The sequence below is a fragment of the Corvus moneduloides genome, chromosome 22 (genome assembly GCF_009650955.1).
Source record: "Corvus moneduloides isolate bCorMon1 chromosome 22, bCorMon1.pri, whole genome shotgun sequence".
NCBI classification, from domain to species: domain Eukaryota; kingdom Metazoa; phylum Chordata; class Aves; order Passeriformes; family Corvidae; genus Corvus; species Corvus moneduloides.
The window spans coordinates 609,212-636,203 of record NC_045497.1 but is presented as its reverse complement, the minus strand read 5'-3'; the positions used below and the strand labels follow the sequence as shown (position 1 = coordinate 636,203).

Genomic DNA, 26,992 nt, shown 5'->3' with positions numbered 1-26,992 from the left:
TACTGCAAATTCTACTGGAAAAGGATGTTACAATAGGACAGAGAGCATGAAGGCCACACATCCTTCTTGTTCCCCATTTTCTAAAAATTCAGATGTCAGCTACAGGAGAAGGAAACATCATAAACACAGATGTTTTGACAATAAATTCCTGCAAGTTTAGACAAAAGCAGGCTGTGTGTAAGGCATTGTGCTCATGATGAGCACTAGTGCTGGACACCGGCCTGTAAAATCCCATTCTGCATCATCAAACACTAACCCCTGCAAGATCCCAAAAAACTGCCCTTGGCATGTGGCACCCTCGTTCTAAATTCCCAGTTAATGTCTCTGCCCTGTGCTCAGGGTTAGTTCTGCTCTACTCCTCTGCCCGTGGACAATCACACCCATTCCAGCTGAAAAAGGACACCAGCTGCACAGGGTTACCTCCATGGGGTTCACAGTGATGGTCAAAGCAGAGTCATCCCAGTCCATCTCGTTCTCCTTGCCCGTGTCCTGGTCACGCATGGTTCTCTGGTGTGCAGCTCGGATCCGGAACACACCCAGGATGATCATGAACACCAGGAAGCTGACACACACCACGATCACCACGGTGGCTGTGCTGGGAACAACTGCAACCAGGAAACACAACCATGGTAACTCTTACACAGTGCTCCCCACTACTCCCCATCACCTGCCAGGGGAAATAGCATTATACAAGTATTACGTGTATATTATTTATTTTATATATTCCAAAGGCACTTTGTCTATAGCCACTTCAAAAGTTAGTGGGAAAGTAAGAACTAGAGCCCAGTTCCTTAAATAAAATTACATCAATCTGAAGGACTGAAAACACAAGGAAAGCACATTCCACCACACACAGACTCTTCTCTGAATTGCCTATTTTTCTTCCTCTCACATCCTACACCCATGCCAAATTAATGTAATTAAAACAGAAAGGGCAGATACCATGACTCCTCAAAGGAACAGCAGTGCAATTCTTTCCTCCTGCCACTCAGAAGAAATTCTGTCCCAATTCCTCACTTTATGGATGTCTTGCAGTCTCCTCCCCTTTTCCAACATACACACACCAACAGAAAGCTCTTCTGCTGGTAGGAAAGGAAATTTCACAGGGTTCTAAAAACTCACTCCTCCCTGCCTGGGCTACAACAGAACAGGACTGAGCAGCTGCCTAGTTTATTAGTCCAACACACTGGTTTAAACTCTGGGAAAAACAACTCTACAACACCACAAAAAACCAAATCAACTTCAGTGGCTGAGGATCCTGACCTGAAAAGGGATGAGGGTTTGCCAAGTTGTGACCAGAGAGATCAACAAAGGAATGATGCACTGGGTGAATGAACTGTGGCTGTGCAGCAATGTGATTGGCATGTTCCACTGGGCTGGCTGTGTGGATAACATTCACCTAGGGACAAACAGAAAGTGTTAAACTCCAGAAACCCAATAGTTTAATTCTGAAGAGATAAAAATAAAGAGAAAAAAATAAAAATTTTAGTGCCTTTAATGCCATTTTCTGATGTACTTCCATATATTTGATGTAAGCATACTAAATAATAATTAACCTGTACCCTCCTGCAGAGGAAATGCAATTTTAGCCTCTCTGTGATTTAATGTAACCCCTTAGCATCAGAAATTTATGCATCACACAAGCAGAACAGTGCAGGGCCCAGCAAGAAGTGACACACAAAGGCCACTCAGCTCTCCAGTAGCACCACTCTCACTGCATTTGCTCAATTAATACTTTGTTTTCAATGCAACCTTTTCACCTTCACCTCTCCATTAGCCACACTATTTCTTCTACAAAACAACAATTTTAGCTCTGTTTAGGCAGCTTTATTTCAAGGTGAAATAGAGGACTAAAACCACATTTATATATAAAATATTGCCTGAAATGCTCACATTTCCTAGTATTTATTTACAGGACAAAATCTAAATCAATAATTGATCAGTTATCTATCTATTATCTATCAGTTGAGGCAACAACTTCCATCCTCCTAAGCCCCTCCAAGTGGCCAGGGCAGCTCACACACCTCCACTTTGAACTCGTTGCTGACGTAGCGCCCGTTGAGCTCCGAGCAGACCAGTTTGAACTTTCTGTCGAACAGAGACACCGTGTGCCAGTTCCTGTAGCGGATCAGGTGCAGAACTTCCTCGTAGTTAGCCATGGTGTCAACCCCTGTGGGCAGAGACACACAGGTTGTAACAACAGTTACCCTGCAAAACACTGGTACAACTTCATACACTGGACAAATATCACTCCATTTCTTCGTCTAAGTTTTCTTGGCTGACAGATTTTCAAGGGGTACAGAAATGGCAAAGCCACTGACATGCACATGTGGCTCCACTGAAATCCTGTGGATTGGTTTTGTGATAAAATCCTAAACACAGTCAGTCTTCGAAAGGATTCTGGGAGCTTTTCTATGGAATACTTTAACATAATCTGGACAGAAAGGAACAATGCATGCTCCTAGGCACTGGAACAAGCCTTTTTTGGGGCAGAGTCTAACTACAGTGCAGAGGTGACCTGCTATTTGGGACAGAGAAAAGAACAGAAGGAAGGTCCTAGAATATTGTGTTTTCTGGAATCACAGCTTTCCACAGAATTGCTGTGCTTAGAATTCTAAAGATAGTCCAAGCTTGAAATTCTTAAAAAAAAAAAGTATTTACAATAAGGTGTTACAAACCACCTCTCCAGAACTGGTCCCTTTGTCAGTCCCTTCAGACCCTCCCCACAAGAGCAGCAGCAGAAACCCCCACCTGTGATTATCATGCCCAGGTTGGAACTGCTCATCTCAATGCCTTTCTGCTGCAATCGTGTCATGTCAATCTCCAGGCTCTCTTGTTCCTGATTTAGTTCCTCTCCCAGCACTGTCACCTCACACGTATCCAGGTTGTGCATGATCTCTTCAGATACCAAAGACTCTTGGACTGAAAAGCAGAGAAAAAGCCAAAGACTTAAGCAGAAACACCAGAACAAATACTAAAATCTGGACCTGAGGAGAACAAGTATTCATGAAATAATGATTTAAAAAATAAAATACAAACAAGGGTTATGTACATGAGAATAAGAGCCTGGACTTATTATCATTTCCAGGTAAGTTTTTGTTAGCCCAGACCAGAGGATCTACACCTTCTTTTCCCTTACTGGATTCTGTATTTAAAGAGAAATCCACACCTTTCTGCAAGAGGAAGATCCTCCCCCAGGATCACTGAGCGAGGTGAGGGTGGGCAACAGTGGCTGTTACCTGTAGGATCTTCATCCCCATCTCCCTCCGGCTCCACCTCCCGGGTAATGGTGCTGATTATTCGAAGCTCAGGGAAGAGGGAAACGCCCTCGGAGCTCTCGAACTCTGAGGCAGAGCGGGCAAAGTGGTTGATGCCACTCAGGCTGATTTTTGGTTCCTCTGGCTGCAAGACCATGACATACCCCTCCACAGAGGGAATGGAGACACAGGCCTCTTCATTGAAACACCTGAGAGACAGAAGCATTTTGCAGTCAAGGTGGTTATCTTGGAGGGAGGCACAATTACACACAGTAATTGCTTTATAAATTTTTGAAAAGCTGTCTCAGACCCAAGAGTCTCAGATAAATCCATCAGCTGCCCTGGAAAGTAAGAATTTGCCACCAAGGGAGCAATCTTACAATTAATTTTTACTTACAGTTACCATTTGGCCTCATTTCTACATTCTGACTTAGAGCCACAGGTAACCCTTTAATGAAGTTGTGACACAGGAGACACTCCCAGCACTCTGGCAGTACTTTCCTCCCCATCTTACACAGTCCCTCCTCCATTCTCAGGCAGAAAGCAGAGTGCTGGTGTGGAAAACATTTTCTGTATTCAAATGAGTGATGGTCACATAGCCCAGGACTCCTTTGTTTCTCACAAGTGAGATCCACAAACACCAAGCCCCACCACCACTGCACAGTGCTGCTTCAGTTCACACCAGGACATACCTGACAACGCTGGTGATCTTCAGCCTCCGAATGCCGGGTGTTGGGAACTGGCGGGAGTTCAGGTAGGAAATGTGCTGCATGGCCTTGTCAACTCTGTCGATGTCATCCCCTTCTATGGTCACTGTTGACTGGCTTGGGTTCATGTGGATCTGAAAAAACAGAAGAAAACCATAAGAGAACACTCAACCAAGTGACATGATCTGTCAGTTCAAACTGGAGTTCAGCACTGGTAAATGCAGGGTAATTACATCCATATTCAAAGCAACAGGGTCATTATTTACTGGCCTTGGGGCACACAGTCTAGACTCCCTACTTACTGCCTTATCCCTGTGGAATGCATTTGGTGTTCATTCTTTAAGAAAAAATCTAGGCATGTATCATAGTTCTGGTTCTAGTAACACAGAAGAGAGACAGCTAATATAAAGGAGAAATTTAGCTCTGTTCACATAACCTTGCTACTGAAAAAGCCACACAGTCTCATTTTATGAAGCTGCTTGTTAGACAACCTGGTGGTTACAGCTGGTAAAACAAAGGCTTACAAATACGGAGTTTCTCTTCAAGACTTAAAAGACAACAGAGTAACTTTCACTCCTAAGGCCATGTTTATACAAGAAAAATTTTCTAGTTTTTATGTAACTTTAATGCAAAATGCCACAAGAGATGAGCTTGTTATATTTGGGACAAGCTGTTAACTCTGCCAGTAAAACTTGTAGCTCTTATCAGGGAAGGAATATACACATTCCCCTTTGTTCATATGCAACTTTACCTTCACACCTTTGCCAACACCATCAGCCATCTGCAAATCCAGCCCCTCTTTGCAGGTGTAGAGGCAATCAATCACCTTCTTGTTCTCCAGTTTACCAGAACGAATCATCAACCCTGCCAGATTGCCTTGGAAAAACTGAGCCATGCGCAGTTCACCACCTTCAAAAAATGAGGCAGGATTTACTTGTTTTGATTCTTTTTACTTTTTCTTTTGTAAAACAACAAGTATGCCAGCTGATACACACAGTATTATACACATGCGGGTTAGTTTCCATCCATTCTGGGTGTTAACCTTGTGATTATGGTCAGGCATAAAACAAGAATTAAACAGTTCCCCATGCACGTGGCCTTCAGACAGCTGTGGCCACCTTGAACTGACTGTTCCATGATAAACATTTCAAAAGAAGCCCCGTACAGAGAGGTGGTGCTCAGAAATCAAACACAGAACCAATGGAATGAACCATGAAACCTGAATCTTCCTGCTGAGATAACACCTCCTGCTACTCAGGACAGGACAGCACCCCTCCTCCAGGTGTGAGGGATCTCCACCTAAACCAGCACTGCAGGCTCTCCCTACACTCCAAGGGCAGAAAGGAACTCTGCAGAGTCATTCAGCTCATTCTGAGAGAGGTGTCCAAGAGTTACCTGCCCCCTTTAAAGGCACCATCGTCTCACTACAGACTCAGTGAGCAGTTTAAACTCAGGTAACTCATTCTTAGTTACCTGAGTTAAGTCTGATGAATTGCAACCTAATAAGCCCTTTATTCCTTAACGTTTTTGAAGGTGACATCACAATGATCACCTGGTCCATCTTGCTAAATACTGAGGGCCACAAAACACCACCTGGAAATGTGTATTTCAAGCCCATTACTTACTAAGCAGCCTGATTTTAGAAAAATGTCTAAGCTTGTTTTAAAGGTTCTAAGTGATAAAAGATCCTTGGTACAACTCAAAAAATATTCAGGGGTGAAATGTCCCGTTACTAATTATACAATTTCCATACAGCTTCAGCTTCTGGAGCCCCTGGATGCTGCTACCTCCTTGCCAAATTAAAATGTGATGCACAACTAGAAACCTCTTGCCAGTTACACCCAGACTATTCCAGGAATTCTTAAACTTTACAGGAAGGGTACATATCTTGAATTCACTTTTAAGAATACACACTAATTTTAAGTATCTCAACTCAAGACACAGAACCCACCAAACTATCACTAAAATTTGTTATGAGGAAATAACCCTGTAGCCAATTTGAAATACCTGGCAGCCAAAGTTTTTTTGTCCATTCACTGTAATGAGAATTTTATATAAATATCTGACCAAGTGAGTATCCCCTGTAAATTACAGGTCTGTCTTTATGAGCAGCCTGGTCTAAATATGAAATCAGTCTTGCTCTGAGTGGGGAGCAAAGGTACCTGAGTTCCAGAGGTCCTTCTCAATGCACTGAATATATTCTATAATAAAGACACATACCTACATGCATAAATACATACATTTAGATAGGATGACGTGTATTTGTGTTTTAACAAAACTGAATGAAAGAAATTATGGCTGATATTTTACATCAGCAACTTTTTACACCACTTCACTGCAATCACAATGGTTGCAGATTTGTACATGGAGGAACACTTGGATGCAAACCAAAAAAAATACCCAAACCAAACCAAATAAAACCCCCAAAACCAAGCAGAAGTCAGCTGAAGATGCTCTGCAAATAGAAGCACAATGAAGACACAAGCCTAGGAGAGGATTATGTGAAGGTCAATGGCCCAAATGCAATGCCTGCATTTCATGCTGTGTGTGAGATGAAGCAATGTCTTGGCTTAAAAATGAAATAAAACAGTAGGGAAAAAACTCCAGCAACCTGCAGAGGTCTCGGGCACAGTTTCATTGTCATTTTCATTTCCTGTATATTCTGTAGAAAAGCAAGACAAAGAATAGGACAATAGGGAAAGGACCAAGTAGTTACAATTTGGCAAACTCTCTAATCCCAGAAAACAGAAAGCAGCACATCCCCAATGTTTGCTTATGTTGGACCCAGCTTCTCAAGGATTATGAGTTCTTGGAAACATGAAGAGCTGCAATGCAGTGAAGAAGCATCACTGTGTTGTTACAGGAACAGTCATGGCACCACAACCCAAAGAGCCCCACGCACAAGCAGCAGTGACGCCAGCAAGAACTGCAGAACACTTCAACCAAGAGAGCAAACCTCTCACACACCACCTTCAGAGTAAGATGGCACAGTCTAACAACTGGCTCCATTTGAGGGGAAATTACAGTGTGATCCAGACTAACACAGCCAATCACCGAAAGGTATTGAAAGCTGATCAAAAGAAGCCATTATCAACACAGATTTCTTAATCAATAATAGCATCGCATGTATTAAGCAGTCAATTTATCAGATGGAAGCACCAAAAAGAAAATCAGCTTTTAAATTTTTAAAAGAAATGTTAAAAGAACTCAAAAGGATAAAATCTCTCCCTTTGAGGTGAGCTGTATATATAACTTAGAGCAGCCTGAATAGAGCAGACAATAAAGCAGATGTCTATTTTTATAAGCAGAAATAGTAAAATACCCAAGAGACAGCACTGCTGTGTTGCTCTGCAGGGCTGTCTGCTGGACAGGCTTCCATTAATGAGAACACTTTTCCTACAAGATGCTTTGCAACCTACTTGAAACGAAGTGTTCTGCTCAGTAATGTGAAGTACAGGAGGTATTGTTACAACTATTACTAAAAATAATCTATCAGTATTCCCATGGCCACCACAAAATCATGTTGATGGAATACAGGCTGGTGAACAGCCTTGTACTTTACACACCTGTGGCCAACGAGAAAACAAAGACTCATGGAAAAAATGACTCAGAGGAAATATGTGATACCAGCTTGGAGCAAAAACAATCTGCAAGAGGCAAAACAAGTTACATTTCATGCACTGAAAGGATCTGCTGGGTACTTCTAGATAACCACAAAGATTTCATTAAAAACAGTTAATTAGAAGTATTAACAATTGTAAACAGTTACCTTGCCAACATGCTCCAACCACCAGCTGTGTTTCTATCTTGGAAGGGTGGAGTGGGTAATCCTCAGTGACTGGGAAAGGATCATAGGAAACACCATCCACGTAAAGAGTCACCGCAGGAAATTCAACGTTGACGACGTAGTGGTGCCACTCCTTGTCACACACCTGAGTGGACAGAGTTTTAACAATTCTGCTGTCACTTTTTCTTTTCCATTGCAGTTCAGTAACTGATCTGGTGCATGTTTTACATAAACACACGTGCAGATGTACCAACAACCTACGATACAAGCCTGTACAGACACAGTTGATCTTTCACACTCATGGCACACATCTGAAAAGCAAACTGACTCCCAAACATTAAAAAAAATTTCTTTATTAAGTTGCCAATACAGGAAGCTGCACATACTTCCTTTCCTTTAATTCTTATATTAAACAACAGCATATTTCATTCTAAAAATATGTATGTACATGCAAGCACATCCTGAACTACTGTTTTAAGATAACATTACTTGACAAAGGACAGGTATTTGATGAGAGCAACTGTTAAAAAAAACATGACTATTTATCACTCAGACCCAGAGGGCTGGGAAAATGTCACATGCTCAGAAGTACCTGAATGCTATAAACAACCTGGAATAAATACCTCCTGTTTTCTCATGCACTCCACCTTAGAGTGCATTTACTGAAGATAACTGACATCACAGCTATAAGACTGACGCTGTATTTTCTATTTCATATTCAAGATGAGAAGGCGAAGCTGAATCTGACACTTGATCACAAGTGGAACAAGCACTGTTGGGTTCTATAAAACAGGCCATCAGGAGCTGGGAGTTGCAGAAAGCATTTACTAATAAGTCCACTACCAGGGACGCTAGTCTTCGGTGGCTTTCACTCTAGCACTCTACCAAGTGTCCTTCCAGACTCACCTGATTTAGTTTCCAGTGGAATTCAGCAGGTTTGTAGGTTTTTCCCTCAGAAGGATCCTGGCGGAAGAGGAAGACCAGGCGGCAGTTGTGCACATAGAGGGTGTAGTGGTGCCGGTTCATATCTGCACGGCAGTTTGAATTAACAGCATTACTTTCTGCAAACCTTAAGAACAAAATCCACCTGTTCTGCAATTTCACACTTAAATCTCAAAGTAACTGATAGGCATTAGTCAATGTAGAAGTAAATCAGGCATGGTAAGAGGACTGTAAAACATCGGCAGTAATAGTGAGGGTAAACACTCTTGAAGAAGCCATGAGGCTGCAGAACAGACAGACGTGTCTCTATCCAAACCCAACCTAAACCAAGGCACAGCACCCAAGAGCCAGAGATAAACCGGTCAGCAGGACAAAAAGAGCTCTATTTGCAAACAGAAGAGCTTTTTTTGTTACAAATGGCAATTATGGAAACAGGGTTATCACACTTCCTTCTTATTAATGGCATTTTCAAAATTATTGTTTCTGTATCATAAGCAGAGAGTGAAATTATGCACAGAATAAAAGAAACTTCATCTCTGGAGAAAGAGAAATTATATCCTCCTAGGGGAAAAAAAAGATACAGCAGCAAAATGCCGTCACTAGACCTGATATGTGTGTCTTAATGTTTTTAGGCAGCATCAAGAACAAGGCTATCTTTGGAGATGCAAACTCGAGGCTGCATTGCCAGAATAAGTAATCTACCACAGCAAAAGAAGTGCATAATGTAAACTGAAATAGAATTAGAAAAACAAGTCTGCCCAATCTGAAGCTACATAATCTTAAGGCCGAACCTAAACACAAGCACAATAGTGATTTTTGAAGTCACCTTCATTTCAATTCCAAGAAAACCCTGAGGTAGAGAAAACACTGAAGGCTGTCACATGTGCTGCCAGAGCACATAAAAACCCAACCCACCAAAAAGACTTTTTATAATTGAAGTATTGACAAACCTGTCTTGTCTGAATTGCACAGAATTGTCTCTTTCTCTTTGGTTCCGGGCCCGTGCCTCATCCATACCGAAATCATGAAGGGCTCTTTCAGACTGACTGTGACAACACCATCTGGAATCTTCACAGCCTGTGTGCCATTAAACTCGAAGACTTGGTCGCTGTCATGGCCATTATCTGTCGGCAGCCCCACAGTCCAGTTAGCAGCACTGCTTGGAGGGGGGAGCAGCTCAGCTGTGCCAGAAGCAGCACCTACAACACAAATGTTCAAATTAAAACAGAAATTTAAAAGACCTCTATGGGTTTCAAATTCAACTGTTTATCTCAGCACTAATTTCTCAGCACCAACTGTCAGGATTATGCACTACCCATCGAGCAATTTTCCTTTTAAATAATGTGGCACTAATTACAGGCATCTAATACCATGGTAACTTCCACTAATTTGACTTCTGGGTAGACAACTAATCTCATAATAAGCAAAGCAGTTTCAATCTTCACAGCTGTAGAACCTTATTTTGCCTCTATCTCAGGAACCCTTTCATTGATGCCACTTGTCCCTCAGACCCATGAGCACGATGCCTTTCTCTAGACACTCTATTTAAGCTGTGAGACCAGAACTCATCCAGCTGAAGAGAGTGCACAAGCACTCCCTCCCAGCCCACTACCTGCCCACAGCACAGTCAGCAGCAGGTACCTTTAACGTCACACTGACCTCAATCAGGGAACAGCTCAGGAATTGCCTGGGTCTCTGGGGTTACATGCCATTCAGACTTTCAATTACTTTCAACTGAGGTTGAAAACATAAATCATGAGTGATAATTTATCCTGTAATCTCAATTCTTCCATATGTCTACAAAAGATTCAACGACTTTTTGTAAGACCTTTAACTGCAGCATAAGTGGATGCCAAGGGCCTTTATTCCTAGGGCAAGCACGGTACAAATTTATCTGATCCAAGTTAACTGTTTTCTTCCAAACCACTCTTCCTTGGTTTTCTCTAGTTTTTCACCATGTATTTCTCAGATTGCAGCCATTACATCCATCATGCTCAGAAAAACAGAGAGGCTTTAGTGACTACACCCTTCCACAGATATTCTTTCAGCTCTTGAACATGAATCTCATGCAAGGGACATTATTAGTCTACGTAAGACAGCAGAGAGGCAGAAGAAAGAGATTCTTTACCACATTTGAGAATTATTGTAGAAGTCACCTTCAGGCAATTTCATGCCTTTTGCTGCCTGTTAGGAAATCCGTTGAAGGAAACTACGTGCAAATGAAGACCAGATCTACTCACTGATTTCTGGTCTAACATAAAATTCAAAGAAAAACTAGTAAGCAAGAGAGACCACTTTTATTTTAGCAAAAGTCTGCTTACCACAGAGCCTGTGGATGGATTTCTCAGAGTAGGTGTCTCTATCACAGCCTTTACCAATATGGCTGGTTTCTAGTTCCACTGTTGCTTCAACTGAGGTTATTGGCTCATCACATGTCTCCAAATGCATCCCAGGGAACAGAGCCAAAGAACCAGTGCCAGGCTCATATTCTATTCTTTTGCTCCAACCTGAATATTTATCCAAAGAAACAATATTAAAGATCTCTCATGTTTAACTGAAGGTACCAGCAAATGCTAAAAGCAGAGAGGAAGGAGAGCAAACTAACCTTGCCAGCCAGGCTTGCACGTAGGCTTAATGCTAATTTTAACCAACACATCCTCAGCAGCTCTCTTCTTCCCACAGTCATAGGCTGTTACTGTCAGTTTATACTGATGTTCTTTACCATAGCTTAACTTTTCTGTGTTTTTTATATAACCTGACACAGAAAAAAAGCAATTGTCAGACATCAATATAATTCTTCAGGGTCATTGCTGCATAATATGCATCCAGGTACCACCTATGTACTTCATACAGACTCATCTGCAAGTGAATTACCCTGCACTATTTGACTTTTCAATGCCAGACTTCAGGCCCAGATCCTTAAAATGCACAAAGCAGTGATGAGCACACATACACAGAGCAGCAGGTACTTCTCCAGCTCTTCACAGTATATTACATTACTCCAAATGAAACTGTTTATGAGTGGTAACTGATACATAAATTGTTTGGCACATGCCAGGATTCACTAACTTTTCTAAAATCTGCAAACCCATGAAAAGAATCCATTGGCAACACAGACCCCAAAAAACCTTAAACTAAAGCCCACTAACAACTGCTAACTTTGCTTATGCAGCTTGCTTGAACCACTAGAAGTAATTTACAGATTTTGAAGGGTCCATGGATCACTGGATGTCAGGAAATGACCTAAACAGGTCACTCCACTTCAAAACCAATAACCACAATACTGTCAACTCCAGAGCCTCATATGAGCATCTCAAATGTGAAAAGCACACACATGGAATCCCATTTTTGAAAGCTTATTAGCTAAAGTTATCCTAATTCAGGACGGAAAACTACAGGCAAAAACCCCAAAACTGCTAAAAGGTGTTTTAAAACATAGTAGAGCTACCGTATTTCCTTTATTTTGAAAAGGATTTTTCAAGAAACACACATGCAACACTTCATCTGCTCCTTACATCAGTAATGGTGCATGGTATTGAAGGACATCTCACTTTTCATTGTTAAATCAAACTGCTGAAGGGAACACCTCTGCTTAACTGGGCTGTTTAACACGTGTGCTGTATTTCTGTGCTGACCAGTGTGACTCCTGCTCTTTGGGTGACCAATGAGAGTCACTCCCACCCCACCTGGCTCTGTCTCTTACCGTCCTTGTCAATGGCAAAGGGCACATCTGGAGTCACGATCTCGTAGCTGCAGATCTGGCTGAACTGGGGGGAGCAATCTGCATCCACGGCTTCCACCTTGAGGATGTTGTCGTACCTCTTGCCCTCGATGACCGTGGCCTTGTAGGACTTCTCCTTGAACACTGGGGCATACTCGTTCACGTCGTTCACCTGGATATGGACTGTTGCCCTGCAATGACACAGACAGGGCTCCCAGAGGCTGCAAACTCTGCTCCTGCCAGCACTGGGATACAGCAGCTCCCTCTTTGCCACCAAAGCCACGTCAATCTTTCAACCTGACAGCTCTGAATCTGCACTGTTCCAGTGCAATGCATTCAAAATGGCCTCTGTCCAACTAACCTCAATCCAGTCTTCCCATACCATACAATACACCACTGAAATGAAGGTAAGTGCCATTTATACTACCAGAGACTATCTGTTCCAAGAATTACACAGTCAGGTCAAACCAAGGAACAGAAAAGGAAAACTTGTTTTGAAGGTCTGTTTCCTGTGTACTTTAAACAAGTGAAAAACTATTCACATTTGCCTTCTTTTCTTCCAGTGCACTTACTTCCATGAATGTGGAGGTTTGGGGTTTGATTAACAGGAATATTTGTACCTGGTTTTGAATGACTGCCACTTTTCTCCTGTTCAAAGAAATGCTTTTAGGGTATTACAAATTCTGCCAAAGCAGCTCCCTCTTTTCCACATGTAGCCATCCCTCAGCATTCCAGCTCTCAGGAAGAAGCCACCAATGACTAATAAACCCAACAATCCCAACTACCCTAACCGAGAAACCAGTGGGTGTTTCTCCAGTGTGTTGCCATGTAATTCAGCGTAGTTCCAGGTTTTGTTTACTATTGCTCGTTATTTGCAAATAAAACTCAAACCCTTGTATTGCAACCAACAAATTCCTGCCATTTTACAGAAATCCAACATAACAGAGCTGTGACAAAACACACTTTTGCCTTTGTTAAAACAGTATAATCCTAGATTTTTTTCTGCTGTCAGAGTATTTGATACAAACACCAATTTTTATTTTATGTGAACAAGAATGACAGTTAAGACTGGTCTTAGAACTCAGTCTGATTTGCTTTAATTAGCTAATAAAGTACTCAGCTGTGTAAAGCAGTGAAAACTGGCTTATTTCTTGGATGTAGAAATGAGAAATCAGACAATTTAAACAGAAGAGTCCCAGAAGTGGCAGATACACTTTAACACTTCATACAGCTAGATAATCCTAAACAGACTGGATCTTGAATGCCATCCTTTTGTGCCTGTCACTGATTGCTGGTATACACAGACCAGGAAAATAATGCAGTTTCTGACAATGGAGAAAGGAGAAAAAGATGAATCATGAAAGGTAAACCAATGAAGAATTAAATTACTACAGTCCTTCCATAAAAGCAGAAGTTTTCTAATGCTTATGCTAAGAAGAAAAATCTTTATTGCTATCCTTCTCTTTGAAAACTTCCTTCCAAAGTCAAATTGAGTATCAAACAAAATTTAAGGACACAACTTTCTTCCACAAGTGCAATCCTTAAGGCAGTAACATTCTGCTGCCTACTTGAAGCATTCAGTTAAAGAGTAGCAAGGTCTTGTTTGTCAGCAAGCCGACCTCTGCTACTCTATTCCTCATCTCAGTTATGTCCCTCTCTTCGCTTCACACAATTGCTCATCTCCCACATGCTCTGCAGATGTTTACACCAGAGTGTCAAACAATTACTCTCAAGTGGGTTTTCTAGAGACTATTTTATATTGTGGTTTTTCCTTAGATAAAGATTAGCTAAAGACTGCTTTGTTCCCATTCCTTAATGTAGGCAAGATGAGCCCCACGCTATTGATCTCGGATTCTTTGGTGAGGCCGTCTGGAAATGACAGAAACATGTATGCTTTGGCATTTTGTTAAGCTTAATACAGACTGACTTCTTGAACCAGTTTTTTGGATTCCGAAACAATGTCCAGGCTTGGTATCCCATGCAAACTCCACCAACTCAGGACAGATTTTAAGTGTATCAACAGTTTTCCTGCTTCTATCCCCACCTGGCTCTCTAATGTAAATTCAGAGACATCAAGGGATAAAGCAGTACCACCTAAAACACAAATGAAGGGATGTCCAAGCAGCTCATGTCCATTTGACTGCTCTTTTTATTACCATTATTACCCTGCTTGAGCAGGGAGGCTGGACCAGATGACCCAGTGTGGTCCCTTCCAACCTGACCCTCTGCGTGGTTACATGAAAAGCCTTCCAGTATTAACACTTGGTTCACATTTCCTCTCAACACACAGACCAGGAGTCACCACAAGCAGGAGACCCCTCGGAGCCAAACTTCCCCTCGGCCCACCCCAGACTGACTTACTTGTGGGATTTTTTTGCATTTGCTCCATCTGGTCCCTTCCCACAGTCGTAGGCCTGGATGGTGAATGTGTAGTCCTTCTGCAGCTCACAGTCAAGCTTTTCCTTAGAGCGTATTATCCCCTCACCAGTGGATTTATCCACTACAACTGCTTCAAAGGGAACATTTTGCCCGTGGATTTTAAATCCACAAATCTCACCTACAGAGTTAAAGTAAAGACAGGTTAGAACTGGTCATCATCATGATACATTTTTTAAATAAATGACCAAATATTTTGCAGCCAAGGGTTTGTGAGGGTCTGTGGACAAAGCAAGAGCACTGTGCTTTAAAATGGGTGAATTCTGGGAACTTTAGTAAAAAGAAGCAAACGTCTGCCTTCCAAGCAACTTGTTTACTTTGCATCCATTCATGCAGGAGTACAAAAGAGAAAAAGAGAAATGTAGACAGGCATTTCACAGGAGTACTTGAGACAGCTCTAGGGCAAGAGTAGATCTTATGTGAGCATACAGCCAAGGCCACTGGTAATGTCTTCTATGCCAAGCTACTGGCAATAGCTGGGCAGCTGGTTTACTTTGACCAGAGCAAGAAGTTAAAATGCACAGTTACAAGTCAAGGGATGAAAAAGCTTCAAGTACAAGTTCAGCACCACAATTACAGAAATTCTGTCAACAGATCAAAGGACAAAGTCTTCCTGTGCAATGTACCTGGCTAAAATCAGGGAATCAAAATAAACTACTGAATGAGAAAGGTAGAAATACCAACTTCTCAGGCATCCATTTCATCCATTAGCTATCTACTAACATGGGCCAAACGTTAGTCAAGGAAGCTCTCAGGGAATGATTTAGAAGGCTCTCCTTCTATTCAAACTCTTTACCCTACAAACTTGGAAGAGAAGTCCCCAGCACATCATTTTTAAACACTTCTAAGCCTAAGGCTGCACTACAAGACTCTGGCTGGCACAGGTGAGCAAGCCCAGCACACAAGAAAAGCCACTCAATAAACTGTTTGATCATCTACACTGTGTTTTTACCTCTGTAACTTGTTATATTTTGATGGGGACTTTCTTACAGCCACTGTTTTGCTATTATAGTTGCAGTGGTTTCTTAGTACCAACAACACACTCTAATGAAAACATGTCTAGAGGTATCCAAAAAAAGGAGGTTGATTTATATTTTAAACCACTGAAGTCAGTCCTGAAGGGTGTGTATGGCAGGGAAGGTGGTGCAATGCTTTAGCACCTAAACATTACTTCACAAAGCATATGGAAAACCTCAGCTGTCCCCAAAAAGTGATCTACAAGTGAAAATATCAGAAAATGCTAATTTTCCCCAAACAACTTCTTCGGTGTCCACACAACATACAATAACCCCAAATGGTTCAAATGGATGTCTGATTTACAGATATTTCTAACCAAGGGTTTGGTTACATAACAGTTTTTATCAATATATTTTAAAATAGAAAAAAACTGGGAGAATAAATGGGACAAAAGAGCATGACAGGATCTTCTGTTTCAGTGCTGATTCCCCATTTCATAACCAAAGTTAGTAGGTTAATACTCATAAAAGGGATAGAAAGAACCCTTTATCACCTTCTTTGGTGACTGTCACCTCAAAACTCTCTAAAGGGAAAAAAGACAAACCCAAGTCAGTAACAGGAAAGGCTGAATGGGAGCAAATAAGGAAAAGGCAAAGATGCACACATTACACAGAAAAGCTTTTGAAAAATTGTATTTTAAAATTCCAGTGGTGATTTGCTGTAACTGTTACAATTTTAGAGTTTTAGTTATGTTAAATATGATTTAATCTTTTAACTCCACATTTTCATTCACAGAATTTTGAAATAGTTGATATGTTCATAACAAGAGATATTTTCAAAATTGCACGTTGATGAATAACCATTCATAAAGTAGAATTTATCTGATTTACATTATTTTATTTAAAGATTTGCCATAGTTCGTGATTTAAAAATATATGCATTAAATTGTGATTCTGATGAACACAAGAGTTTTAATTTAAGGAATGGGGAGGGGAGCTATATATTTTCCTAGCAGTATATTGCTTTTCCGGGTTAAAGAAGTAACCATTTTGTTCTGCTGAAACACTGCAATGCTGGACAGAAGAGACCCAGGTACTCTGATATATTCCTCTCTTAGCACTGAGGAGCAGCTGCCCTGCCCCCTCCAGCCACCCCACGAAAGGAGAAGCTTCCACAGTGTCCTGGATCTTCCACACTGATGAGGAGACCTCGGATATAACAGAGTTTTACAGGGGTATGACACGACTGTGAGAGACACCTGGAACGGTTTCAGAGTTTTAATGAAAAGACAAACCCCGCTCTTCCCTTCCTTGGAAATCATGAACTGCTAAACCCCCAAACTACCAACTTTTACATATCATCCAACATGTCCATTATTTTTTTCCTGATAATCATCATGTTTAGCCTGAATTCCTGTACAACAAAGTGGACCTGTACCTTTAAAATCGCTTCTGGCAGATCTCCTGTTAATTCTCATACTTTTCCAACAACTTGCAGTAACACATTCAAGTTTCCATTCCAGAGTGGCCTCAGAAAGAGATGAGGCACTATAGTTACAGAGAAATATTTTTCTTAAAAAGGCAAAATTACAGTTTAATACTGAAGTGGAAATATAAGTAAGGAAAGTTACCTTATCATGATTTCTAGCCTTTCATTTTAAAAAGAGACAGTTTCTGAAATAGTTCTCAAGTCCTCCCTGAAACTCACTTCAGATAATCCCTGGATTTATAATCAGCTCTTTATTTTAACACACCAAGTATGCTGCCTCTTGTGGCACCCACATGATTTATATTTCAGTCTATTCTTACACAGGGTATAAATATAATCCTAGATTTTAATGTGTTTTGGCAATAGGATCATTGAAGAAAATTTTACGCTGTTTAAATTCATGGCTGACACCACTCATTAGCCAGAAGTGACATTCCAACTGCAAGCTTTCAAATATTCCACATCTTAACTCCTGTACACCCACCTCCCTGTTCCCTACAGTATATAAAATGCATGCACAGTAAAGGGGAAATCCCTGCTTGAGAGCTTTAGCCATCAGACTGATTTTAGGCACAAACAATAAACATACAATAAAAAAATGTAACTGTCCTTTATTTCATTTTTATTTTTTTCAGCAAAAACACTTAGGATCAAATTCCAACACGATTCTATTTGTAATGTAGGAAAGATTCACTGAGGAACAAGAATGGTCATTGTCTTCTCAAGCAGACCTGTAACAGTCATGGTGCAGAACACTGATTCCATCCTGCCCCTATGCGCCAGGCAGTTTGACAAAGCAAGCTGGCATGACTATATTCACACAGTTTTCCAAAGTGTGTCATTTTAGATTTAAAACCATACAAATAACCCAAGAAATAAACATCTATATAACCCTACTTATTTTTGCACACCTAAATTTTAGGATCCTACCCACAGCACGAAGTGAGCAAAGCAATAATATGTTACTTTTATTTGCCCCACAGTTCATGTACTACAAAGCATCTAAATGAACTAGTTTCGAGATGTTTCGACATGCTCAAAATTGAAATAAAGCAAAAAAGCTCTACTTAAAATATTTTAAACCTGCAGACAGCTCAGAAGTTTCACAGCTCAGCTAGAGGGCACAATTAATTAAAATATCCAGCCTTTTGAAGCATGAATAAATTTAATTTATAAGTAGGAATATACCAGTAAGGGCTGAAGCAGCCATTTAATCCTGAGCAGTGCTTTGTTTTGCTGTGAAAACACATCCCTGCCCCAGTGGGTTTCTCACACCGAACCCCCCAGAGATGGTGCTGGACACCAGCACTGTCTGTGCCAGGATGTGAGCACAGCACCCAGCAAAGCTGGTAACAGAGTCAGCACTCGCTCACCCCGGGGCTCCTCAAGGACAGATTCGAGTATTGTTCCATTTAATGGCACACAAACACTTCCAGAGACCCCCACGGCACAGTCCTTCAAAATTTATGCAATTCAAACCCAACAGTCTCGCACCAAGAATTTCTCTACAATGTTCATGCGCTACACTTAAACATTAATTTCTTTAAATCCACTGGTCTGCTGCTGCTGTTTCAGAAATGTCCATTTTTGAAAGCCAAAATATATTCTGTTTATACAAATATATTCTGTTTATACAATTCCCAGTATACAAAAATGTTCATTTAATGAAAGCAGGTTTATACAATTTACATCAACCCAATGGGAAAAGTCTCATTTAAGAAATGCTTTAACACTGGATTTTCCTCTGCAAATGTAACAATATATTTGAAGATACTCTGACAGTACTTTCTTGAAAACATTACTACCCAAGAGGTATAAAACTGCCATGTTCAGATTCTGTTCAATGCTGCTGAACTACCAGCACCTACATTTAAAGCACTTAAGAACTGCAAGAGGTGATTCACGTTCTCCTCATCCCTGAGAACACAAGTCAGGCTTCCCATACCTCTTTCCAATGACCAGATTTTGTGTATGCCAACACAAGCTTCTTCGTTTGGCAGTGAAAAGTTTTGTACACAGACAGCAGCTTTATTTCCAGTTAAGATAACAGAAGAGCCTCTGCCACATGTACCAATACATGACGAAGTTTGAATTTCAGAGGTGTAGCACTATCTCTGAACTTCTGAATAGCAAGTTTACCATTATCTTCAACTTCACTGGGGATTAATTACAGCCTTACAATCATGCAACAAAACTTACTTTAAGCACTACTTCAAGAAGATTGTGACCAAACTGCCGTAACACTGCAGCACTCAATGCAGTTGGCTGCTGAACATTTAAAATGGTTCTTAATTTAATTTCATCACTCTCCCTTCCTCCTTGAAGCCAGGCTAAGCAATGTTGCCAAAAATGGCTCATGTCCTATCCTTTAGGTACTTCACTAGGATTCTTAACTCTCAAATTTTGCTTAACAAAGTAAGCTTCTGCAAATATCCAATTTAAGCTTGCGCTATCCACCACAAGTAATTTAAATACCTGCAGATGCCCAATGGTATTCTCCAAACACATCTTTCTAACACTGTCAAATTCAAAAAAGGACTTTCCATAACACTGCATCCAATTAATGAATACAGTATTCCTAAACAAAGGTTTTCAGAAAAAAATCTACTGCATAAGTTTATAAGAAACCTGTCAGTCCTACGCTCAAAGTGAAGAATTAGCCCACATTTTGCAAATATGTTGTGTATCATTCCCTATATTCTTTGCTACAGGAGAAAAACCCTTTTCTTCAGCCAGAGGAAGTTGTTCAGTTTTTAAAATACCCTAGATTGTTAAGCAAACTTATTACAGACGTGCAATCCTAATTCTACTAATTAGTATTTTCACTCTATTAAGACACAAAAAATGCTAAGAAAACCAAAACTCTCTTCAGTATGGTAAGAAAATCATTGATTCAGAACTCCCACGCTGAATGCTGTGAAATGTGGAATCTAGAGGATTGAGGAAAAGAATAGACACTATGAAAACAAAAAATAAAACACCAGAAAATTACCATGTACACATGAAACTGAAAGAAGCAAAGTGCTTTCTGGTTTGGATACTTGGATACAGCTGCAAATCTGAAATAAAATGCTGTTCCATGCACACACATTTCCTAGGATCTAAAAGCTTTGAAATGTTATGCTACTGTTATGGAAAACACACTAACACAGAGCATTTGTCCACGAGAAAGCATTTCCACATCTTCAAACAGAAGTGCAGATGAATTCTTTACCTGCAAAACGCAGAGGTGCATCTTTGTCAAGGGCTATTAACGGGGGGTCCAAGAGCACCGTGTTGTCATTTTCTGTAACTATGCCATGATAGGTTGTTTCAATCCATGGCTTATGCTTGTTAACTGAAAGGAAAACAAAGTACAAAGTCAAAACATTTGGAACCGACAATATCTTTAAAAAACGCTTTAAAACACTAATTTCAGCATTTTCCTCTTTTATAATTCTGAATCAAGATTTTAATAAACTAAAAGACTTGAGACAAAATCCTAGCTAAGTATGTTCAGAAGAGTTGAGTGTCCCTGTAGGCTTTCCAAAAGTAACTCAGAGAATTTAAATTAGTTTCTAACTATGCTGGGATTTAAGATGCCCCTGAAGTGCAATTCAAAAACCTGTTAACAGTGATGGGGAGCTGCTGCCATCACTGCCAAGTGTGACACCAGCAAAACCTCAGTCAGCACCAGATGAAGAAAGTCCAGCCAACACGAAACATCAGGGCTTGTTTACACTCCACGTCCCCCCCTCCCCAACATGGAAAACTTGGAATACAGCTGGTGGACTATTCAGAACATGAGGGCTTGTTCTCATGTCAGCTTTTTGTCTTGTATAGGGGGTTTCACCATCATTAAGAAAACGTGGAAAAGAGATCAAACTTCAGTTCTTTAGTAGTTGTTTTAAGAGACTGGGAAACTCCACTACAAAATCACCTGCGAGAGTATCCTTCACCTCTGCACAGAAGAGCCCCAAACTGATCACCTGAGACTGTCTCAGGATGACTGGTCTTCCCTGGCTGCAGAGAAATGCAGTATCTTTTCTTGTCAGCCTCAAAAAGAGTTTCTTCTAGTACATCACTAAAGACGCAAGATCAAAGCACATTATCTACTAGGTTATCATCTACTCTGTGACAATCCAATAGGACAGTCCCTAGATTATTAAATATTTAGCTTTATGTTACGCTCCCCAGCTCAGGTGGTGGAGTGCTACTGCCTGAGTGGCACCCGGATTGTTAAATTTCCTTAACAGTATCATTTTCCCAAATGCAATTCTGGAAGATTGCATGTATCCAGCTGCTTAGAACCAATGGAAAAACATCCTACAGGGCCCGAAAACTGCTCCTTACCAGACAAAGCCAAGTAATCTTCAGCAAACAACGCATAATAAAATACAAGAAATGCCTTGCAAGAGGTTACAACAAACACACCAAAGAGCATTCAACAGGCAGCATCATCCAGGTTTTGGTCTGCATGAGATCAAGAACTTAAAATTTAAGAAATGCATGCCTGTGCAATCACAGCAAAATATACACAACAGCTAGAACACATCACACAGCTGAGTCCTGCTATTTCACCTCTCAAGAATTATATAAGCAGATTGTCAAAACAGGCAGAGATGGAAGGCTAACCCAGACGTTTGAATCCTGCCTCTTCAACAAACTAAAATGGATTCATGTCATGTGCCATATGCTTACCCAGGGGAATTAAAAAACAGTGATAAAAGGACACTTCAATAAACGATTAAACCTAGAGAACTCATACAGGAAACCGTAATACTCCCAAGTATGCTTTCATCTGCAATCTTTTACTAGTTAGTCGCAACAGTAGACAGGATGTATCATCTTCATCCATAACAATGCAGCAAGAAAGAATTCACAACGAACTGTTTTAATGCAAACTGTGTTTAATTGCTCCATGTGGTTTTACTTAATAAGGCAACACTGTCTTTACTGCCTCAATACCCACACTCTCAACATGCAGCACACCAAAGAGCCAGTTAAATGCCAAGTACATTGTTCTATTTACCCAGAGAAGTTCAGTGCTGCTGCAGCACCCTCCCAGGAACGCCGCGTTTCAGAACAAACCTGGTCATGCTCAAGGCACTACAACAGATTCCTCCCTCTGAGGGAAGGTGCCAGTAATTGCTCAAGCGTGAGGCTCCCATGGAACGCTCACCCACAATTCAAACCTAGTCTCGAGAAAACCGCCACCAATGCAGCTTTGGCTTCAGGAGCACAAGGAGGTCACAAGTGCGTATTTTTCTCTAAGTACATCTGGGACAGTTATACCCCAATTGAAAGCATCAGTCCTTTCATCCGTTCATCTTAGTCCTTGCAAGGATGTGGTATAAAATACCAGAACAGATCTCTGCCAGAAAAAACCCTCCATCTTCATTATAATGCTTCTGAATGTGGATTACAAAAATACTTAGGGTTTTTTTTTTTAAGTTCTGAGAAACCTTCTCCTAATTTAGCAACCTCCTACCTCCACTACTGCTGGGTAGGGAGCTCTGTGAAACCTTCAAGTACTGTAACCACAGCATCATGAGTATGCTGAGCATCTGCAGAGTCTAGTGAACCTTCAAACAACAGGCCCAGTTGAAAGCAAAGTCATGTCCTTTTATTGTGCTGCAGACAATAAAATCATAAAGCTTACACCCCTTTGTGTTTTGGAAGGCTAAAACATCACCAGATTTCAAAACATAAAGCTTAAATCCCTTTGTGTGTACGAATACTAAACATCACTGGATTTTAAAACACCAAACTTACTGCTGAATATCCAGGAAAGGCCCGTTATCCATAGTTGTGATCTACTGACTCCACCATAACCACACACTGGAAGGAATTCTCAAGCTAGTGTCTGAAATATGAGGTACAGTGTACAAGCAATACATCACCGCTTCCCTTCAATCAAACTGAACTAAGTGTTATCCTGATCTCAGCTGCTTAAATAGCATTAAATATTGGACTGAGAAGAGGACAAAAACGTGAAGGGGTAGTTTAATTGTCACAAAACTCATGCAATCTACAGAAGTTGTTCAAGCCAGATTGGTAGTTTCAAACCAGAGCAGCAGCCTATTCCAAGCTTGACACTAACAAAGTGCCCTGAGCTGTTAATCTCTTGCCATTTAACTGGGATAAACTACACTGGTTTCCTTGAAATACAATATTCACACTATTTGTAAGCGCCTCAGCTGGAATCTGCTGTAAATCCCAATGAGCATTTAATCTAGTCAAGTGGGGGGAGCCGTGCTGGCACGGGCAGCTCACCGACTTCTGCTTGGCTTTTAGTGGGCATGAAGGAATTCCAAGGCCAGCTAAGCACAGGCATTTCCCAGGTGGCACCCTGAACGGAGAAGCTCCTGCAGAGCCTTCCCTACTGCCCAGCCTGACGGAACATGTCCCACGAGGTGAGCACCAGCCACTTCCCAGCTCTGTTTGTCTGCAGGTAATTGCTGCTACAGGGGGAGAAACCACACGTGTGCCTCCAACACAGGGTTTGAAAATACCATCTGCTCCAGGTAAATGTGCTCAGTGTCCCCTGACCCAGAACAGACCAGCCCGACGGTTCTGCAGCAAAGGGAATGCTCCTCAGAGCAAGGATGCTTCCTTCCCAGGAGCAATGGCTGATGCTGCAGAACACAATCCAGCAGATAACCTTCTTCTGCTGCCTAAAAGAATTAATGAATGTAAATGAGCAGGTAGGCAGGGCAACCGGGTTTAGGGCTAGTGTGGAAATTTTAATCAAAAGCTATTAAGACAATCAGAATTAATTCAGTTCTCTAATTTGAAAGCAAACATTAAAATTAAATGTACTTATCAAAGTCCTTTCTGAGGACTTCTGTTATCTTCTTACAAGTGGTCAGAAGTTCATTTGACTTAAATGGGATCTGGCACCTACACGACCGAAGATTTAAACACACCTCAACCAGAAAAGACTGTATCTGGAACACTTTCTCTTCTAGATAACTGCTTCTAATATACAGTGCTGTCTAGCCATGTTGCACATTGTTAGAACTGAATCAAGATGTTTCATGTCAAAATAAATTCTTAAGTATTAACTGGTTAAACACACTAAACTCAATAACAAGTACTAGAGTTTGAAAGCTATTTTTCAATCTAATGACAGTAAACACAAATCCTCATTCTGAAAATGTACCTTTGAACCTCATGAAAAATTCAGAGAAAAATTCACAAAAAGAGAATTATATTCTCTGTCAATATAGATGAACAGCACTCCATCTGCACAGGATGAACTAGTAGAATCCTTTACTTCTGTCCTGAAGGTCTGACAAAAACTGATTACTGTGTATCTTTTGCTTAACTGTCTTCCTCTTGATGCAAGAGATCACCAGGATGCCTTTCAGTGAGACAGTAAAAACTCCAACATACCTTACCCCAAATAGTCGTAATGTAGTACTGTTCTGAAGAAATGTCAAGCCATATCATTAAAAGAACAAGTCTGTGTAGTACCTAACCACAGAAAAATACAGTCCAGCCAATGAGTGAAGAGCTACACAATAAAATATGCCTTCTCCACCCTGAAAGTAAAGTTGAATAAGAAAGGGCATAGCATGGCCTGATTACAATGTGTGTTCTGTCCTGCCCTGCCTGTCACTCACAGCTCCTGCCTCCAGGAGAAAAGACCCAGGATTAACTTTGGATATAAACCAGTGCAAATGAAAAGATGTATTGTATGTGTTTATTTAACTGGGTCTTCTCATACCTAGAATTTTATCAAAAGTCATCGTCATACAACCAGGTACAAACAATGGGATAAAACTGAACACAAACTCTGTTCAAATGCTGACTTTCTTGATAGCGTGGAACTTATCCATAGCATGAGGTTTCAAGACAAACTACTATTTCCATTGCTGGGAATTCAAGGCAGCAACAAAGTATGAGGGAATTAATCCAGGAGACTCACTTGGAATATCCAGGAGATGCCCCAGGACAGGGATTAAGTAAGGGCACAGACATCCACCATTAACCTCTGTGGTTCCCATCTGAAGGAAAAGCCGGTGGTTGAAATTCACCCCAAAATTTCAGATCTCTATCTTGGATTCTTCACCACAGTTAAGGAGCACTTGTAACTCCTGCTCTAGAAGCTCAACTGCCATACACTGGAGCACAAGATAATGTTTATAAACTATCAGCTGCCTACACTATGAGCCTGCACAATTAACACTAATTCTTCAAACACCACATTCAAACCAACAGCTGTAGAGATTCAACAGGGTTTTACGAAATTATATTTTGCCTAGAGAAATATCTCCTGTTTATCACCACTTACAGAAAGTTTCCTGTTCTCCACTGAACCAGTTGCCTAAATCTGATTTTATTTGTACAAAGATACATGCAAGTTTTTCTATAAGCCTGATGAAACTAAGAGACATGCAAATGACTGATTAGAAACTATCTGCAATTTTTACTATCCACAACTGCAACAGAAGAAACATTCAGAGCACCAAAGACCTTAAACAGAGGATACACTGACCAAATTTGAATTTGGATAAAAGCCTGGCAGGGAAAACAAAGATTCCACCACATAACAGTTTAAATAGGATTAAGCCAACAAAGCCTTAATTTTTCAAGTGAAATTTAAAATGTTTTACACTAAACAGGAGACTGAAATAGAAAACATAAGCCTTTAACTACAAATATTAAATTAACGTTATCTTAAATGTTGCTAATTATAGTGCAAGGGTGGAAACCCCTTCCGTTTTAACTGTTGTCATATTTACAAACTTTGCTCCTCGAAAGGAAACAGTATTTAGAAATACAACAAACATCACCTCGGTATAGCTGGCACTTCTGGCTCTACTTGTTGACTCCATTTAAAAACAGGGAAACCCCCTGGGAGCAGTAGCTGCAACTTGTTTGCAATCAGATACAAAGCAAATGAGATGAGACCTAATACTATAAACAAAGGACAGACAGACAATTCTTCAAAGGCACTGAGGTTTCCAATAATCCCTTCTAAAGGCTCCTAAGGAGGTTTAGTCCCTACAGAAGCCAATGCGAGTCAATCAGCACAAAACAAATAAATTAGAGTTGAAAACAAGATTTATTTAAGACCAAGGCTTCCACTTCACTAAACTCTACCATGTTTCGAGGTATCGCTTCTTTGACAATAACGCTACAAGATGTGTGGCCCTTAACATCATAAATCACATTTCAGAGACTTCTCCCAAAGGAACTAAAGAGAGTAAGGCTCAGTAAAATTGTAAAAGTGCTTTTATTCAGAAAACTTTAATGACCACAGAAGTTTTTTCCTCTCTGCAGCAGAGCTTCAGAGCCACAAGCCACTCAGCTATCACATACTTGGGCTTCACAGCAGGAAATGCTGTTTTACCCAGAATACCAGAATTCTAAGTTGTGGGATGTTCACATTATGGAGAGCTGTGGCCTGACCCAGGTTTAACTTCAACCCTTCTAACTTCCATGAGAAATTGAAGCCCATGAGCCCAGCTTCTTTCCTTCTTAAAAAAATCTTTGCAATTATCTGCAACTGGTGATTTTTTGTCTGCAGAAACATTTAAGACCTCAAACCAAAGATACATTTATTAAGTCTAGAGAAGTTTCTGTTGACAGATTTTCCTGCTAACTCTGCACAGACAGCACAACCTGCAGCCTAATAACATGGGAGAAGACAACCAGCACAAGAGTATTCCAAACACAATGTAAATCATGCTTGCCCAGACCATCTCTC

General features: G+C 40.7%; 1 protein-coding gene across 4 annotated transcripts in view; it reads right to left on the bottom strand.

Annotated features, from left to right (window-relative positions):
* The window catches only part of CLSTN1 (calsyntenin 1), a 32,506-nt gene that overhangs the window by 2,647 nt on the left and 2,867 nt on the right, over nt 1-26,992 (bottom strand). The window contains exons 2-18 of one of the 4 annotated variants that reach the window (XM_032131936.1): nt 20,510-20,632; nt 16,361-16,390; nt 14,776-14,971; nt 12,397-12,605; nt 11,299-11,448; nt 11,015-11,200; nt 9,644-9,892; nt 8,658-8,779; nt 7,734-7,896; nt 6,576-6,626; nt 4,716-4,873; nt 3,950-4,098; nt 3,240-3,466; nt 2,752-2,922; nt 2,025-2,170; nt 1,264-1,399; nt 421-605 (exon numbers count right to left, since the gene is read on the bottom strand). In XM_032131936.1, coding sequence (XP_031987827.1) covers nt 421-605; nt 1,264-1,399; nt 2,025-2,170; nt 2,752-2,922; nt 3,240-3,466; nt 3,950-4,098; nt 4,716-4,873; nt 6,576-6,626; nt 7,734-7,896; nt 8,658-8,779; nt 9,644-9,892; nt 11,015-11,200; nt 11,299-11,448; nt 12,397-12,605; nt 14,776-14,971; nt 16,361-16,390; nt 20,510-20,632 — 2,651 coding nt within the window. The remainder of the gene's footprint in view (nt 1-420; nt 606-1,263; nt 1,400-2,024; nt 2,171-2,751; nt 2,923-3,239; nt 3,467-3,949; nt 4,099-4,715; nt 4,874-6,575; nt 6,627-7,733; nt 7,897-8,657; nt 8,780-9,643; nt 9,893-11,014; nt 11,201-11,298; nt 11,449-12,396; nt 12,606-14,775; nt 14,972-16,360; nt 16,391-20,509; nt 20,633-26,992) is intronic. The other 3 variants (XM_032131938.1, XM_032131937.1, XM_032131939.1) reach the window with 3 other exon arrangements.